Here is a 16,781-nt window from a genome sequence, read left to right as displayed (position 1 = left end):
TTTATAGAACCCTGTCAAATTACTGTTTTCCAGAGTTACTTGGTTTTGTTCTTCACTTCCTTCAGTGTGGTTATATTGTTCATTTGTAATACAGTGAGGGTCATTTGTTAGTGTTTGTATTCCATGTTAGGTTTCCTCAACACGGTGATTGCTTTTAATTTTTTGTCTATTGTAGGGGCATGTGAAACATTGCTACAGTTCTAAGAGTCAGAGGTATACAAAAAGATCTACTTTGAGAAGTGTCATTTTTGTCCTCATTCTCGCAACCCTGACCCCTTTTCCCCCTTTTGTTCCATCCCTTTGCCACTCACCCTCTTTTTTGTTTTTTTTGGAGACAGAGTCTCGCTCCGTCACCCAGGCTGGAGTGCAGTGATGCAATCTCGGCTCACTGCAACCTCCGCCTCCTGGGTTCAAGTGATTCTCCTGCCTCAGCCTCCTGAGTAGCTGGGACTACAAGCATGTGCCACTATGCCCAGCTAATTTTTGTATTTTTAGTAGAGATGGGGTTTCACCATGTTGGTTGGCCAGGATGGTCTCAATCTCTTGACCTCATGATCCACCTGCCTCGGCCTCCCAAAGTGCTGGGATTACAGGCATGAGCTACCGTGACCGGCCCCGAGATATCTTTAAGAATACTTCAAGGCCCTGCTGAACTCAGTATGAAAACTGCACCAATGGACAAAGTTAGACAAAGGTATTTGGTAACAAGCCTTCTGAAGCCTGAGATTCAGCCCTGCTCTCATCCTAGAATTATACTCGCCCGTCTACAGGACTAGAACTACAAACAGGGGACAGGAGACCAACTCCCAATTCTGGTTCTGCCATGAGCATGCTTTATAACCCTAGGAGATCTCCTAAATTTGTGGCTTAGATTTCTCACCTGAAAAATGAAGAACTTGAACTCTGTGATCCCGGGGTTCCTCCCGAAGCCTTCCTTCTGTAGGTTTCGTGTACATTACCTTAGCTATAGTTGGAGGCGTGCCAGGGCTATGGAGACTCACCTTTACAACATACACTCTGACCAGCAGCTTGATGGGCCGGTTCTGTGGGATCCCCCGGGAGATCTGGGGCTCAGAGAACGACACTGTCTCTGATTCAGGGTAAATGAGGAAGGAGCCCTGAGTTGGGGGGAGACAGAAAAGGCTCTGGTAAGAGAATTGTCCTCCTGCATCCCCACCTGGGCTCCCTGGTTCCACTTTCCTTCCCCAAATGTACCTTGAACTTCCCCACAAGATGTCCAGATCCTTCCTCTTCTCCACTTCCATCCTGGCCCCCTTGCCCTCGGTACAGAGGAAACACATTCAGCCAGTCTTCAAAGTGGTTAAATTCTTCCTCCAGGGACCTATTGTAGATCTAAAAGGCAAGGACTTCAGTGACAGCCCAATGTCCAGAATCCAAAGGAGACTTTCCTCTTCCCAGTACCCAGTCACCTTCAGGGTGGCAACTGCTTTTTTTGGGGACACAGTGCCTTTGACTTCAGCCTCACCCTGGTCTTGGATCTCCCCAACCATAGAAATGAGGTTGACTCCATCTGCAAACAACAAAAATGCCCCAGTCAGAAATATCTGGGTGGGTAGGGGATGGGCAGATGGAACAAGAGCAAAAAGCCCAATCTCTTACCTGAATCTCCAGGATCATCCATTTCATCTTCATCAAAGTTGTGCTGAAATTAAAGAGCAGATCCAGAGATTCTTCCCTAACCCCTTCAACTCCTTAGTCTACCCCCTTTTCCAGGAGAGTTGGGAAACCTTCATTCAAGTTCCCGCTGTGTATGCCACTTGCATTTTTTTTTTTTTTTTTTTTTTTTTTTTTGAGACAGAGTCTCGCTCTGTCGCCCAGGCTGGAGTGCAGTGGCGCCATCTCGGCTCACTGCAAGCTCTGCCTCCCGGGTTCACGCCATTCTCCTGCCTCAGCCTCTCCGAGTAGCTGGGACTACAGGCGCCCGCCACCACGCCTAGCTAATTTTTTGTATTTTTAGTAGAGATGGGGTTTCACTGTGGTCTCGATCTCCTGACCTCGTGATCCGCCCGCCTCGGCCTCCCAAAGTGCTGGGATTACAAGTGTGAGCCACCGCGCCCGGCCACCACTTGCATTTTTAAAGCTCCAATTTATCATCCAGCCTGCCCTGTCTAGGGCAGTCACCACCAGCCACACGTGGCTACTGAACACTCAAAACATGGCTAGTCTGAAATGTGATGTGCTGTAAGTGGCCAGGCTTGGTGGCTCATGCCTGGAATCCCAACACTTTGGGAGACTGAGGTGACTACTTGAGGCCAGGAGTTCGAGATCAGGCTGAACAACACAGTGAGAACCTGTCTGTATGAAATAAATGCTTTTTAATTTTTATTTATTTTTGAGACAGGCTCTTGCTGTGTAGCTCAGGTTGGAGTGTATTGGTGTGAACATGGCTCACTGCAGCCTCAGCCTCCAAGGCTCAAGTGATCTCCCACCTCAGCCTCTTGAGTCGCTGGGACCACTGGCGTGCACCACCACGCACAGCTACTTGTTTTCATTTTTAGTAGAGATCATGTCTCACCATGTTCTCCAGACTGTTCTCAAACTCCTGGCTTCAAGTGATCCTCCCACCTCAGCCTCTCAAAGTGCTGAGATTACGGGCATGAAACACCACACCCAGGAAAAAAAAAAAAAAGTTTTTAATTAGCTGAGTGTGGTGGTATGTGCTTATGGTCCTAGCTACTGGGGAGGCTGAGGTGGGAAGATCACTCGAACCCAGAAGTTTGAGACCAGTCTGGGTAACAGATAAAGACCCCATCTCTAAAAATAAAAAGAAAAGAAAGAAAAAGATGTGCTATAAGTATAAAATAAACACCAGGTTTTTAAATGCTTAGTACAAAAAACAAGAACATAAAATATCTCAGAAATTTTATAATGATTACTTGTTGAAATTTTTTTTTTTTTTTTGAGATTCACTCTATCACCCAGGCTGGAGCACAATCTCAGCTCACTGTAACCTCCATCTCCCAGGTTCAAGCGATTCTCCTGTCTCAGCCTCCAGAATAGCTGGGATTAACAGGTGCCCACCACCACGCCCAGCTAATTTTTGTATTTTTAGTAGAGACTGGGTTTCGCCATGTTGGCCAGGCTGGTCTTGAACTCCTGACCTCAAGTGATCTGCCTGCCTCAGTCTCCCAAAGTGCTGGGATTACAGGCATGAGCCACTGTGCCCAGCCTTGAAATGATATTTTGAATAATATATTACTAAAATTAATTTCACCTGTTTCCTTTTATTTTTTATTTTTTTTTTTTGAGACGGAGTCTCGCTCTGTCACCTAGGCTATAGTGCAGTGGCGTGATCTCGGCTAACTGCAAGGTCCGCCTCCCGGGTTCACACCATTCTCCTGCCTCAGCCTCCTGAGTAGCTGGGACTACAGGTGCCCACCACCACGCCCCACTAATATTTTTTGTATTTTTAGTAGAGACAGGGTTTCACCTTGTTAGCCAGGATGGTCTCAATCCCCTGATCTCGTGATCCACCCGCCTTGGCCTTCCAAAGTGCTGGGATTACAGGCATGAGCCACCATGCCCGGCCCCTTCTACTTTTTTTTAATGTGGCTCCTACAAAAGTTAAAATTACGTATGTGGCTCGTATTATGTCTTTTGGACAACACAGCTCTAGATAATGGAGTTAATAATCCCCAGCTTCTAGAATTGTGAAGAGAGAGGACTATAACGAAGAGCTCTGAAAATCTGTAGAGCTCCACCTTCAATGAGATCATTCTTGTTTTTTGTTTTTTGAGACGGAGTCTCACTGTCACCCAGGCTGTTGTGCAATGGCATGATCTCAGCTCACTGGAGCCTCTGCCTCCAGGTTCAAGCAATTCTACTGCCTCGGCCTCCTGAGTAGCTGGGACTACAGGTGCACGCCGCCATGCCCAGCTAAGATATCATTCTTTTTACCATTTATACCCCAGCCCCCTCCCTGGCACCCTTCTCTGCCCCAACCTGCCCCTGGAGCTCCTGCAGCGACGCGTAGTACTTGGACCACCAGTCGAGCTCTTCTGGATCTGGAATGTCCTCCTCCAGCCCAGGGCCTTGATTCAGGAGGCCTCCTAGTGGGAGCTTCTTCAGAGGAGGCTGAGGAAGAGCAGACTTTGTCCCTCTAACCCAGCACCATCCTAAGTACTGCCAGCCCCTTCCCCATCTATCTCCTCTACCCCATCACCTTCAGGAGCTGTCTGGATACACCTGCTTCAGCCAAGAAGGGATCCAGGGACTTCTGTCCTGGGAGGGGAAAAATGGCAGCATAAGGAGACTGGATTAGTAGAAGTCAGATTCCACACCCCATCGGAGGGCCTCTGAAGCCACGTCCACCAGGAATCAGAGGGGCTTCTGTCTGGTGGCCCTGAAGGAGAAGGTTCCTAACCTTGAGGTCCCTTGGGCATCATATCCCCCGTCTCCTCCATCTCTCCTTCCTCCTCAGGAGGATCCTCACGACCCCGAAATGTGAATCGCAGCATGTGGGGGACAATGTGGGAACCTACAAGGACTGTGCGGCCAAAGGCCCGGCGCTCAATCACCAAGATGCTGAGTGGGGGCTGCAAGTAAGGCTGCTCCGGCAAGTCCTGGGGGTGGAAGAGAGCAACTGTGTCTTTGAAGACCTGGGGAAGAGGGAAAGGTAGCCACAGAGACACGCAGGAAAAAAAATACATCTAAACCTGCATTCTAAGCCCAGCTCTGCCATAGCCTCACTGTGTAATCTCTAGTAAACCATTGCCTTCTCATCCTGTTTCCTAGCTAAAAAAGGGACACAGGCCAGGCGAAGTGTCTCATGCCTGTAATCCCAGCACTTGGGGAGGCCAAGGTGGGCAGATCACGAGTTCAGGAGTTCAAGACCAACCTGGCCAACGTGGTGAAACCCCGTCTGCACTAAAAATACAAAAATTAGCTGGGCGTGGTGGTGGACACCTGTAATCCCAGCTACTCGGGAAGCCGAGGCAGGAGAATCACTTGAAAACAGAAGGCAGAGGTTGCAGTGAGCCAAGATCACGCCACTGTACTGCAGTCTGGGCAACAAGAGCAAAACTCCATCTCAAAAAAAAAAAAGGGGACACAATCCTGGATTCAAAAGACTGTTGTAAATATCAAATGACATAATAGAAACATAAGTACTTTGGAGCCTACAAAGTGCTGTCAGAAGCCAGGCACGGTGGCTCATGCCTGTAACCCCAGCACTTTGGGAGGCTGAGGAAGGCAGATTGCTTGAACTCAGGAGTTCGAGACCAGCCTGGGCAACATGGCAAGACACCATCTGTACCAAAAATACAAAAAGATAGCCAGGCATAGTGGTGCACACCTGTGGTCCCAGCTACTCAGGAGGTTGAGGTGGGAGGATCACTTGAGCCCAGGGGACAGAGGTTACAGTTAGCCAAGATTGTGCCACTGCACTCCAGCCTTGGTGACAGAGCAAGAGACCCTGTCTAAAATATATATGTGTATACACACACACACACGTGCGCATGTGCGCATATATATTTTTTGGCTGGGCATGGTGGCTGACGCTTGTAATCCCAGCACTTTGGGAGGTCAAGGCAGGCAGATCACTTGAGGTCAGGAGTTTGAGACTAGCCTGGCCAAGATGATGAAATCTTGTCTCTACTAAAAATACAAAAAAATTAGCTGGGTGTGGTAATGGGTGCCTGTAATCCCAGCTACTTGGGAGGCTGAGGCAGGAGAATAGCTTGAACCTGGGAGGCACAGGTTGCAGTGAGCTGAGATCGCGCCACTCCAGCCTAGGCAGCAGAGTGAGACTCTGTCTTAAAATATATATTATGGTTTATTTTATTTTATGGTTAAAGGCCATGTATATATATATGGAATTCCGTATCTATCAATGGATCCTAAGGGAAACAATTTTACTACTGTATTGATGGGTTTATTTTATGTATTTGTAGATATATACATATATACACATATATATGACAAGTTTAGCACAAAAGAGAGGAAAAATAGAGCTATACCACAGAAAAGTTTGTATATTTTACTGGAATTAAATTAGTATTAATCTGAAGTAGACTGTGAAATAGTAGTATGTATATTGTAATCCCTAGAGCAACTACTAAGTAAAAATCAACAAATTAAAATAGTACATTAATAAATATCAAAATATAATAAACATCTATTTAACACAAAAGAAAGCAGTAAAAGAGGAACAATAAGTCCGCAAGACATAGAAAACAAACAGCAAAATGGCAGATGTAAATTCAACCAATAATATCAATAGCATCAAATGTGATCATATGAAATATCAATCAAAAGTCAGAGATTGTAAATTGGATTAAAAAAAGAGAGGCGACTCCATGCTGTCTAAGAGATACTCTTTAGATTCAAAGACACATAAAGGACGAAGTATAGGAAAAAATATATCATGCAAATAGTAACCACAGAGCTGGAGTAGTTATACCACCAGAGAAAATAGACTTTAATACAAAAAAATATTACTAGAGACAGAGAGTTTATAATGGTAAACAGGTCAATTCATCTAGAAGATATAACAATTATAAACATATATGCACCTAACAACAGAGTCTCAAAATACAAAAAGTTATAGAATTGAAGAGAGAAATACATAATTCATTAGTAATAGTTGGAGATTTCAATACCCTATTCTCAATAATGGATAGACAGAAAATAATCAAGGAGGTTTGTTCAAGAGGTCTGAATAACAGTAACGCCTAGACAGTACCACAAGCCCATGAATTAATCCAGGGATCAGCAAACTACAGCCCATAGACAGAGTCTGGCCTGCTGTCAGTTTTTGTAAATATTCATTTACATATTCTCTATGGCTGTTTTCATGCTACAATGGCAGAGTTGAGTAGTTGCAACAGACTGGATGGCCCTCAAAGCCTAAAATATTTACTATTTGGCCCATTATAGAGAGTTTGCTGACCCTTGGATCATCTAAGATAACCAGCTAGAAAGTCACCATCCACTGCCCTCTTTCATTATTCTGCCCCCCTTGTCCCCTAGCCCGTGGCCTCACCACTGTCAGATGCCTGACAAGCTTAGTGAAATTGGGGCTCTCACGGTAGCTGGCCAGGACCTCAGACTCCACACGTTGCCCAGCCACCTCCAGTACAACCTGGGGCTGCTCCACCTCGAACAGATGCACACGACCAAGGCCCCTAAGACCCCAGAACAGCACCTGGGGTCAGAAAGTGGGAGATTCAGGGGCCTGCACCAGACAAGCGGGCACACGGATGTTGGGGAACAAGGGGGCTTTGAGTGCCTGGTGATACCTCAACACGGAACTCCCTGAGCACTGGGCACACATTGGGTGGAAGGGACAGGCGTCCAGAGTGGGGCTCAACCAGGGGTGCTAGATCCTGGGGCTCCACATCACTGGGCACTGAGGGCTGTAAGAGAGAAACAGTCAGAGGGCAAAGAGGAATCAGGCCAAAGGAGGAAAAGCCTAGGTGTGGGGAGGGGACACAGAGAGGTACTGGTGAAATATAAATGCACAGGAACCAACCAAGGCTGGATTGGTGGAAGGGAGGGGGTCTCGGGAAGCAGGAAGGGAGCAGGGTGTCTGAGGCATGCAGGATGGCCCAACAAGGTGAACCTAGCACATGAATACTTGCAATGTTCCTTGGGGTCAAGTGGTCCAATGATGTGACCTCAAGACAAACCTGCAGTCTGTATTCTCTGGGGAAAAGAGATCTGGAGGCTGGTCCTGGGACATACCCATGTTTTATATTCCCTGGGGCTGGATGGCCTGATGGACTAACAAGTTGGGCTCACAGCCTGTGCTAGCCACGCCAGGGCATGCTGACCTCAAGTCGGCCACTGTAGTCCAGTTCAATGAGTTCAAAGGCGGCAATGAGCTCTCCGGCTGCCCGGGGTCCCTTCCTCAGGGGGAAGAACTGCAGCTCTGGGCGTTGGTATGGGTCCTCCATCAGCTTTACCCTCGGGGCGGCCAGTGCCCTGCCCAGGAACACAGGGGGGCCCTAGGGGGAGCAGGGCAGTGAAGACAAAGGAGAAGAGGCTCAGGAGCCGGGGAAGGTGGGCATCAAGGGGAAACTCCGGGCCAGGAACCCAGGGAGGGCCCAGGCCACACTCACAAACTTATTGTGGTCAAAGACATTGATGATCACTAATGGAGGCTCCTCCTGCAGGTGGTCCCTCCTCCCGTCCACGATCAACTGCTCAAATACCAGGAGTTCATCCCACAGAGGGCTCAGCGTCTGCTCCAGGACCTTGGGGACCATACCGAGAAGTGGGTAGCAGCAGATAATCAGGAGAAGGCTCCCAACACCCATGCCATGTGAGCACCCCTGCTCTGAAGGAATACTTTAAGTAAATGCTCATCACAAGAAGAGTGAGATGTGAGGAAGATGAAACCATCTTCAGATGGTGTTGCAGCCAGCCCCTCCCAGCCCTGCCTCCCCATTGCAATTGGCTGCCCTCAGAGTCCAGGCCTAAAGTCAACCCCAGAAAACGACTCCTCACTGCTAAGACCTCCAGTTCTACATCACCTGCTAAGTTAGGGCCATCTAGTACCCTATCCTGATACCCTGCTCTGCAAACCCAGAGTGGGAGGAGAGGGGCCTTGGGGAAAAGCTCAGACCCACCCTAACTTGTCTCCTGGGTCCCTTCCACCCCCATTGTCATCCCAGCCCTCACCCGTGTGGTCTGGCACTGGGTAGAGATGAGGACTCGAGCAAAGGGGTCCGAGAGGCCACTGTCATCTGCTGCCAACACACCTCGGGCCTGGTACAAGTGAGCCCGGAGTTGGAAGTAGCTAAAGTCTGGGGTGAGGGGCAAGGAAGGTGTCATGTTTGCTCAGGGGAACCACTGAAGTCCCCTGACTGAGCCCCCACACCTTGGGCAGAGAGCCAGGTGGGCCTTATACTTGCCCTGCCCACCTCTGCACTCACCGTCCCGGTGTAGGCTGGAGGGCAGCTCGGCCGAGGGCTCGGGCAGCAAATCCGGAGGCAGCTCAGAGGTGCAGGCCTTGGCTTGCTTGCCCAGGCCCAGCCACAGGAAGAGCTCCAGCTTGGCACAGACCTCACCAGGGGCTGCCCCTGGTGCCTGTGTGTGAAGAAGGCATGTCAGGGCCCTGATGCCGCTTCTCATGACCCCAGCTAGACCTCGCAATCCTGCTTCCCCAGGGCACAGCTCTACTGCACATCACCATACCATGCCAAACTCCCAGTCCACTCCCTACCTGCCCAGCCTTACCCTCCTCCTGCCCTCCACCCTACGCCATGACCCTCACGCTCTCACTCCCTATACCTCTTGCCCTAACACTGCCACTTCCTGTACCCCACACCCCAGACCCCTAACCACACTCTGAGCTCTGCTCTCCCACCTTTGTCCCCTCCACCCCCCACACGTTTACATTCCCTGTCCCCAACCCCAAGGGTCATGGCATCTCCCTCCTTGGGACGCTTTTCAGTATCTTTTCCAGGGACACCTCATTTAGAAATCTTTGGCCCAGGCCGGGCGCGGTGGCTCACGCTTGTAATCCCAGCACTTTGGGAGGCCGAGGCGGGCGGATCACGAGGTCAGGAGATCGAGACCACGGTGAAACCCCGTCTCTACTAAAAAATACAAAAAATTAGCCGGGCGTGGTGGTGGGCGCCTGTAGTCCCAGCTACTCGGAGAGGCTGAGGCAGGAGAATGGCGTGAACCCGGGACGCGGAGCTTGCAGTGAGCCGAGATTGTGCCACTGCACTCCAGCCTGGGTGAAAGAGCAAGACTCCGTCTCAAAAAAAAAAAAAAAAAAAAAAAAGAAATCTTTGGCCCACAAACCAGCTACACTTTTTTTTTTTTTTGAGATGGAGTCTCCCTCTGTTGCCAGTCTGGAGTGCAGCGGTGTGATCTCTGCTCACTGCAACCTCTACCTCCTGTGTTCAAGAGATTCTCCTGCCTCAGCCTCCCTAGTAGCTGGAATTACAGGTATACACCACCACACCCGGCTAATTTTTGTATTTTTAGTAGAGACTGGGTTTCACCATGTTGGCCAGGCTGGTCTCCAACTCCTGACCTCAGGTGATCCGCCTGCCTCAGCCTCCCAAAGTGCTGGGATTACAGGCATGAGCCACCACCCCCGGCCAGACCAGCCACACTTGTAAGGGGTGAGTCACACTCTCTCATTTTTGATACCCTGCCTATCTGTCAGGGCCTAGTCAGCAAAATGGCCCATGCAGTCCCAAAGCTAGGGAAGATTTGGGGTTTATCTGATTTCAAAGCTGCCCCAGGCAAAGGCACAATCCCTTTCTGGTGTTTTGGACAATTGGAAAGTGTTCAGGGGCCCCTAGTTGAGAAGCACAGGCCTCTACCCAAGGCCTATCCTACCCTTGCCCTATAAGCTCCACTCCGCTTCTCCCGGCCCCTCACCCGTGGGTCCCCTCACCGTGAGCATTAGACTCTGGATCTTCCCACAGTCTCGGCCCCGTTCCTCCTCAACCACAGAGAACAGCACATCCTGGGCAGGGATCCGGGCCCAGGCCACGCGGCGCTGCCCGCTGAGCATCCAGACCAGCACGTCAGGGAGGGGTGGCTGGGGCTGCGGGTGGATAACTGGTCACGGAGGTGGTTCTGGAGCCGACCTCTCCTGCTCTCACGGCTTGAACTGAATGGACCAAATAGCCACTCCAGCTCCTATCTCCCCGAGACAGGGTCTCACTCTGTTGCCCAGGCATGAGTGCAGTGACACGATCACGGCTCACTGCAGCTTGACCACCCACGCTCAAGCATTCCTCCCACCTCAGCCTCTCAAGGAGCTAGGACTACAGGCACATGCCACCATGCCTGGCTAATTTTTTATTTTTTGTAGAGATGGGGTTTGGCCACGTTGCCCAGGCTGGTCTCGAACTCCTGGGCTTAAGAGATCCTCCTGCCTTAGCCTCCTAAAGTGCTGGGATCACAGGCATGAGCTACCACACTTGGCTTTTTTTTATTTGTGGAAAAATACTTATAAAATTGACCATCATCCTAACCATTTTTAAATGTACACTTCAGGGGCATGAAATATATTCACAATGCCAGGCACAGTGGCTCACGCCTGTAATCCAAGCACTCTGGGAGGCCGAGGTGGGCAGATCACGAGGTCAGGAGATCGAGACCGTCCTGGCTAACACGGTGAAACCCCATCTCTACTAAAAATACAAAACATTAGCCAGGCGTGGTGGCGGTTGCCTGTAGTCCCAGCTACTCGGGAAGCTGAGGCAGGAGAATGGCATGACCTGGGAGTCGGAGCTTGCAGTGAGCCGAGATCGCGCCACTGCACTCCAGACTGGGCAACAGAGCAAGACTCCGTCTCAAAAAAAAAAAAAAGAAAAAAGAAATATATTCACATTATTATGCAACCATCCCCGTCATTCATCCCCAGAACATTTTTCATCTTGCAGAACAGAAACTCTGCCCATTAAACCATACCTCTCCATTCCCCGCTCTCCATCCCAGCCCCTGGCAGCCACCATTCTTCTTTCTGTGTTTGGATTTGATTACAACAAGCCCTCCACATGAGTGGAATCATACAGTGCGTGCCCTTGTGCCTGGCCCAGTTCACTAGGCATAATGTCCTCAAGGCTCATGCACGTGGTAGCTGGTGCCAGCCTTGTCTCTTCACCTTTCCCTCCTCCCCAGTCTTATCTTCCCCAATGTGCACAGTGTGCACATGTGGTGCCCATCACATCAGCCAAATACCTGGGCTGGTGACACTTCTCCTCCAACATCCCATCACCCAGTCCTGGCAGTTTCCTCCTTCTCTCCCTTCCTCCCTGCCCCACTTCAAGACCATCTGCTTTTTTTTTTCTGTTGCCAAGGCTGGAACGCAGTGGCACAATCATGGCTTACTGCAGGCTCAACATCCTGGTCCCAAGCGATCCTCCCGCCTCAGCCTCCCGAGTCTCTGGAGACTCTAGGCGCACACAACCATGCCTTGCGATGTTTTCATTTTTAAAATTTTGTAGAGATAGGGTCTCACTATGTTGTCCAGGCTGGTCTCAAACTACTGGACTTAAGCAATCCTCCCGCCTCAGCCTCCCAAATTGGTGGGATTACAGGTGCAAGCCACCATGCCCAGCCAAAAGACCACCCACTCTTGGCTAGACAATTGTGACAGGCTCCTAAGCAGTCTTCCTGCCTTGAGTCCTCCCTTCCTACCCACTCTGCCATGGCTGGCTGGCTTCTCCCTGTCCTCCGGGTGTCAGCTGCAATGTTGTCTTTGCAGAGAAGACTTGTCTGACCACCTTACCCAAGCAGGTTCTCCTCCACCCCTCAGCCTCTGTAACCTCTTTCTTACCAATTCCTATAGATCACAATTATTTTTCATATTCATTTACAGATGTATAGTCTGTCTCCCTAGAACATAAGCCTCAAAAGGGCAAGGAATATGGCAGGGGCTGACCCAGGGCCTAATACAGAGCCTGGCACACAGGAGGACTTGAAATATCATTGAGAGGCCAGGCATGGTGGCTGAGGCTGGGCATAGTGGCTCATGCCTGTAATCTCAGCACTTTGGGAGGCCGAGGCAGGTGGACCACCAGAGATCAGGAGTTTGAGAGCAGCCTGGCCAACATGGTGAACCCCATCTTTACTAAAAATACAGAAGAGTAGGCAGGCAAGGTGGCAAGCGCCTGTAATCCCAGCTACTTGGGAGGCTGAGGCAGGAGAATCACTTGAACTCAGGAGGCGAAAGTTGTAGTGAACTGAGATCACATCATTGCATTCTAGCCCAGGCAGCAAGGGCAAAACTCCATCTCAAAAAAAAAAAAAAAAAAAATTCATAGCAGCTTTATTCATACTAGCCAAAAACATGAAACAGCACAGCTGTCCATCAATATGAGAATGAATAAACAAACTGTGATATATTTATACAATGGGAAATTGCTCAACAATAAAAAGAAACTAGATATCTGCAACAACTTGGATGCATCTCAAAACAGTACACTGAGTAAAGGAAGCCTCTCACAAGAGAATACAGTCCTTCCTCATTATTTGTGAATTCTGTATTTGCAAATTTGCTTACCAGCTAAAATTTGTAACCCCCAAATCAATACCCCTGATGCTTTTGTAATCACATGAGTATGGGCAAAGAGTCAAAAGTTTGAACAGGTCAGGCATGGTGGCCTTGTACCTGTAACCCCAGCACTTTGGGAGGCCAAGGTGGGAGGATCACTTGAGCTTAGGGGTCCAAGAGCAGCCTGGGCGACAAAGTGAGACCTCAGCTTTATTGAAAATAGTAATAAATTTTTCTTTTTTGAGACTGAGTCTCGCTCTGTCACCCAGGCTGGAGTGCAATGGTGCAATCTCGGCTCACTGCAACCTCTGCTTCCTAGGTTTAAGCAATTCTCCTGCCTCAGCCTCCTGAGTAGCTGGGACTACAGGCATGTGCCACTATGCCCAACTAATTTTTGTATTTTCAGTAGAGATGGGGTTTCACCATGCTGGCCAGGCTGGTCTCAAACTCCTCACCTCGGGTGATCCTCCTGCCTCAGCCTCCCAAAGTGCTGGGATTACAGGCATGAGCCACCGCACCCGGCCTCTACTAAAAATTTTTAACCCTTCTTTGGTTGAAGCCACAGAAGCAAGATGACGAAGGAAAAGTCATTGTTTGGAAAGCATCGCAATAAGACACATACTTTGTGCCGCCACTGTGGCTCTATGGCCTGCCAACTTCAGAAGTCGACCTGTGGCAAATGTGGCTACCCTGCCAAGCACTAGAGGAAGCATAACTGGCTAAAAGACAAAATACCACTGGGACTGATCGAATGAGGCACCTAAAAATTGTATACTGCAGATTCAGGCATGGATTCCGTGAAGGAACAACACCTAAACACAAGAGGGTACCCATTGCAGCATCCAGTTCATCTTAAGAATTTCAACAACTGGCCGGGTGCGGTGGCTCATGCCTGTAATCCCAGCACTTTGGGAGCCCGAGGTGAGCGGATCACGAGGTCAGGAGTTCCAGAATAGCTTGACCAACATGGTAAAACCCCGTCTCTACTAAAAATACAAAAACAAGCCGGGCGTGATGGCGGTCACCTGGAATCCCAGCTACTCAGGAAGCTGAGGCAGGAGAATCACTTGAACCTGGGAGGCGGAGGTTAGAGTGAGCCGAGAGCTAGCCACTACACTCCAGCCTGGGTGACAGAGCAAGACTGTCTCAAAAAAAAATAAAAATAAAAAATAAAAAAAAAAAAATAAAAAGAATTTCAACGAGTCATGCAAAAAATGTTCTGGTTTATTAAAAATACAAAAAGACATTTTTTTAACCTATTTCCTGTTTGCCTTGAGAATACTCGTCTGTAATCCTGATGTAACATCATATATGCTTCTGTTACATCAGGATTAGAGACAAGTTCTGCTTAGAAATAACTCCAAGTAAGGTTTTTATATTTTATTTTCATATTGAAAATCAGTCATATTTGCTTCAGCCTCAAAGACTGAGTTTATGTAAAATTAAATGAGTGCTGGCAGTGAGCTGCACTTTTTTTCTCTAAACGGGAAATGGGTTTAAATTTTTTTTTTTTTTTTTTTTTTTTTTTTTTTTTGAGATGGAATCTTGCTGTCACCCAAGCTGGAGGAATGTAGTGGCACAATCTCAGCTCACTGAAACCTCCATCTCCCGAGTTCAAGCAATCCTCTGGCCTCGGCGTCCTGAGTAGCTGGGATTACAGATGCATACCACCACACCCAGCTTTTTGTGTTTTTAATAGAGAGGGGGTTTTGCCTTGTTGGCCAGGCTGGTCTTGAATTCCTGACCTCAAGTGACCTGCCTGCCTTGGCCTCCCAAAGTGCTGGGATTACAGGCGTGAGCCACCACACTGAGACTTAGATTTAAAAAAAAAGTTTGAAGGGCCCTGAGTTGGAATAAAGCAATACTCTGCCTTTGTGAGCTCTGATACTGTAAGCATTTTTTGCTTTGCTTTGTTTTGTTTTTTGAGACAGAGTCTCATTCTGTCACCCAGGATGAAGTACAGTGGCACGATCTCAGCTCACTGCAACCTCTGCCTTCTGGGTTCAAGTGATTCTCCTGCCTCAGCTTCCAGAGTAGCTGGGACTCCAAGCACTGGCCACCACGTCTGGGTAACTTTTTATATTTTTAGTAGAGACGGGGTTTTGCCATGCTGGCCAGCCTGGTCTCAAACTCCTGACCTCAGGTGATTCCACCCACCTCGGCCTCCCAAAGTGCTGGGATTACAGGCGTGACCCACTGCAATGGCCAACAATATATTATATTAAAGGAAGTATCTTTAAACAAACACACGTAAAACAAGGTTTTGTACTGATCAGTTGACAAAAAAAATGTGACCATCGCCCACTAGGAACCTAACCCTGTATTTCTCTGGGGGCAGTGATTCAGTATTTGCTAATTCAGCGTTTGCAGCAACTTTATAGACTATGATGACCACCAATAACAAGAATTGACTATACATATGGCATGATTGCATTGTATTAAAATCTAGTACAGGCAAAACTATAATGAAAAAAATCAAAATATATTGAAAAAATCAGCAGTTATCTCTAGGGGGGTGAATGGAGACTGACTGGGAAGGAACATAAAGGAACAACTCTGGGGTGAAAGTAATATTCTAGATCTTGATACAGATTTGGGTTACACAGATACATGTATTTGCAAAAATTCAGCATATGTGTGTTAGGATTTGTACACTTGGCCAGACATGGTGACTCATGCCTGTAATCCCAGCACTTTGGGAGGCCGAGGTGGCCAGATCACTTGACTCCAGGAGTTCAAGACTAGCCTGGCCAACATGGCGAAACCCCATCTCTACTAAAAATACAAAAATCAGCAGGCATGGTGGCGCACGCCTATACTCCCAGCTACTCAGGAGGCTGAGGTAGAAGAATCACTTGAGCCTGGAGGCAGAAGTTACAGTGAGCTGAGATCTTGCCACTGCACTCCAGCCTAAGTGACAGAGTGAGACTCTGTCTTAAAAATATATATGTATTTGTACACTTCATTATATGTAAATTGTACATCAGAGGAAAACACTAATTTTTTTTTTTAATCAGCAGAGGGCTGGGTGTGGTGGCTCTCGCTTGTAATCCCAGCACTTTGGGAGGCTGAGGCAGGTAGATCACGAGGTCAGGAGTTCGAGACAAGCCTGGCCAACAAAATGAAACCCCGTCTTTACTAAAATACTAAAATTATCTGGGCATGGCGGCAGGCACCTGTAATCCCAGCTACTCGGGAAGCTGAGACAGGAGAATCTCTTGAACCCGGGAGGCAGAGGTTGCAGTGAGCCGAGACTGCGCCACCGCACTCCAGCCTGGGCGACAGAGCTCTAGACTCCATCTCAAAAAAATAAAAAAAAAAATAGAAAAATAAAAATCGGTGGAGGGGCCCACTATTAGTTGGATGTAGAAAGACTCACTCCCGGCCTGGTGCAGTGGCTCACATCTGTAATCCCAGCACTTTGGGAGGCCAAGGCGGGCAGATCGCCTGAGGTCAGGAGTTTGAGACCAACCTGACCAACATGGTGAAACTCCATCTCTACTAAAAATACAAAAATTAACCAGGTATGGTGGCACATGCCCGTAATCCCAGCTACTACATGGTGGCTCACACCTGTAATCCCAACACTTTGGAAGGCCAAGGCAGGGGGTCTGCTTGAGCTCAGAAGTTTGAGACCAGCCTGGTCAACACAGCAAGACCCCATCTCCATTTTTTTTTTTTTTTTTTTTTTGAGATAGAGTACTCTCTCTGTCACCCAGGTTGGAGTGCAGTGGCGTAATCTGAGACCTGTCCTGAGACCAAAAAGTTTGAGAACCACTGCCATAGAAAAGCA

General features: G+C 48.5%; 1 protein-coding gene and 1 pseudogene across 8 annotated transcripts in view; one reads left to right on the top strand and one right to left on the bottom strand.

The window, feature by feature from the left end:
* LOC129474845 (fer-1-like protein 4) overlaps positions 1-16,781 on the bottom strand; it is a 58,766-nt gene that overhangs the window by 17,810 nt on the left and 24,175 nt on the right. For 7 of the 8 annotated variants that reach the window (XR_010119403.1, XM_063633601.1, XM_063633598.1 and 4 more), the window contains 14 exons: positions 10,379-10,531; positions 8,898-9,051; positions 8,644-8,768; positions 8,082-8,216; positions 7,794-7,967; positions 7,260-7,376; positions 7,004-7,165; positions 4,385-4,583; positions 4,184-4,242; positions 3,964-4,095; positions 1,621-1,663; positions 1,431-1,531; positions 1,216-1,353; positions 1,002-1,118 (listed from right to left, as the gene is read on the bottom strand). Coding sequence is in view for 7 of the 8 variants with exons in the window: in XM_063633601.1 (XP_063489671.1) it covers positions 1,002-1,118; positions 1,216-1,353; positions 1,431-1,531; positions 1,621-1,663; positions 3,964-4,095; positions 4,184-4,242; positions 4,385-4,583; positions 7,004-7,165; positions 7,260-7,376; positions 7,794-7,967; positions 8,082-8,216; positions 8,644-8,768; positions 8,898-9,051; positions 10,379-10,531 (1,809 nt within the window). In the remaining variant the exon portion in view is untranslated. The remainder of the gene's footprint in view (positions 1-1,001; positions 1,119-1,215; positions 1,354-1,430; positions 1,532-1,620; positions 1,664-3,963; positions 4,096-4,183; positions 4,243-4,384; positions 4,584-7,003; positions 7,166-7,259; positions 7,377-7,793; positions 7,968-8,081; positions 8,217-8,643; positions 8,769-8,897; positions 9,052-10,378; positions 10,532-16,781) is intronic. The other variant, XM_063633599.1, reaches the window with a different exon arrangement.
* Positions 13,553-13,850, top strand: LOC129474863 (large ribosomal subunit protein eL37-like; annotated as a pseudogene).

The sequence above is a fragment of the Symphalangus syndactylus genome, chromosome 24, assembly GCF_028878055.3.
Source record: "Symphalangus syndactylus isolate Jambi chromosome 24, NHGRI_mSymSyn1-v2.1_pri, whole genome shotgun sequence".
NCBI lineage: Eukaryota > Metazoa > Chordata > Mammalia > Primates > Hylobatidae > Symphalangus > Symphalangus syndactylus.
The sequence above is the reverse complement of the archived record's forward strand: the minus strand, read 5'-3'. Positions and strand labels throughout refer to the sequence as shown.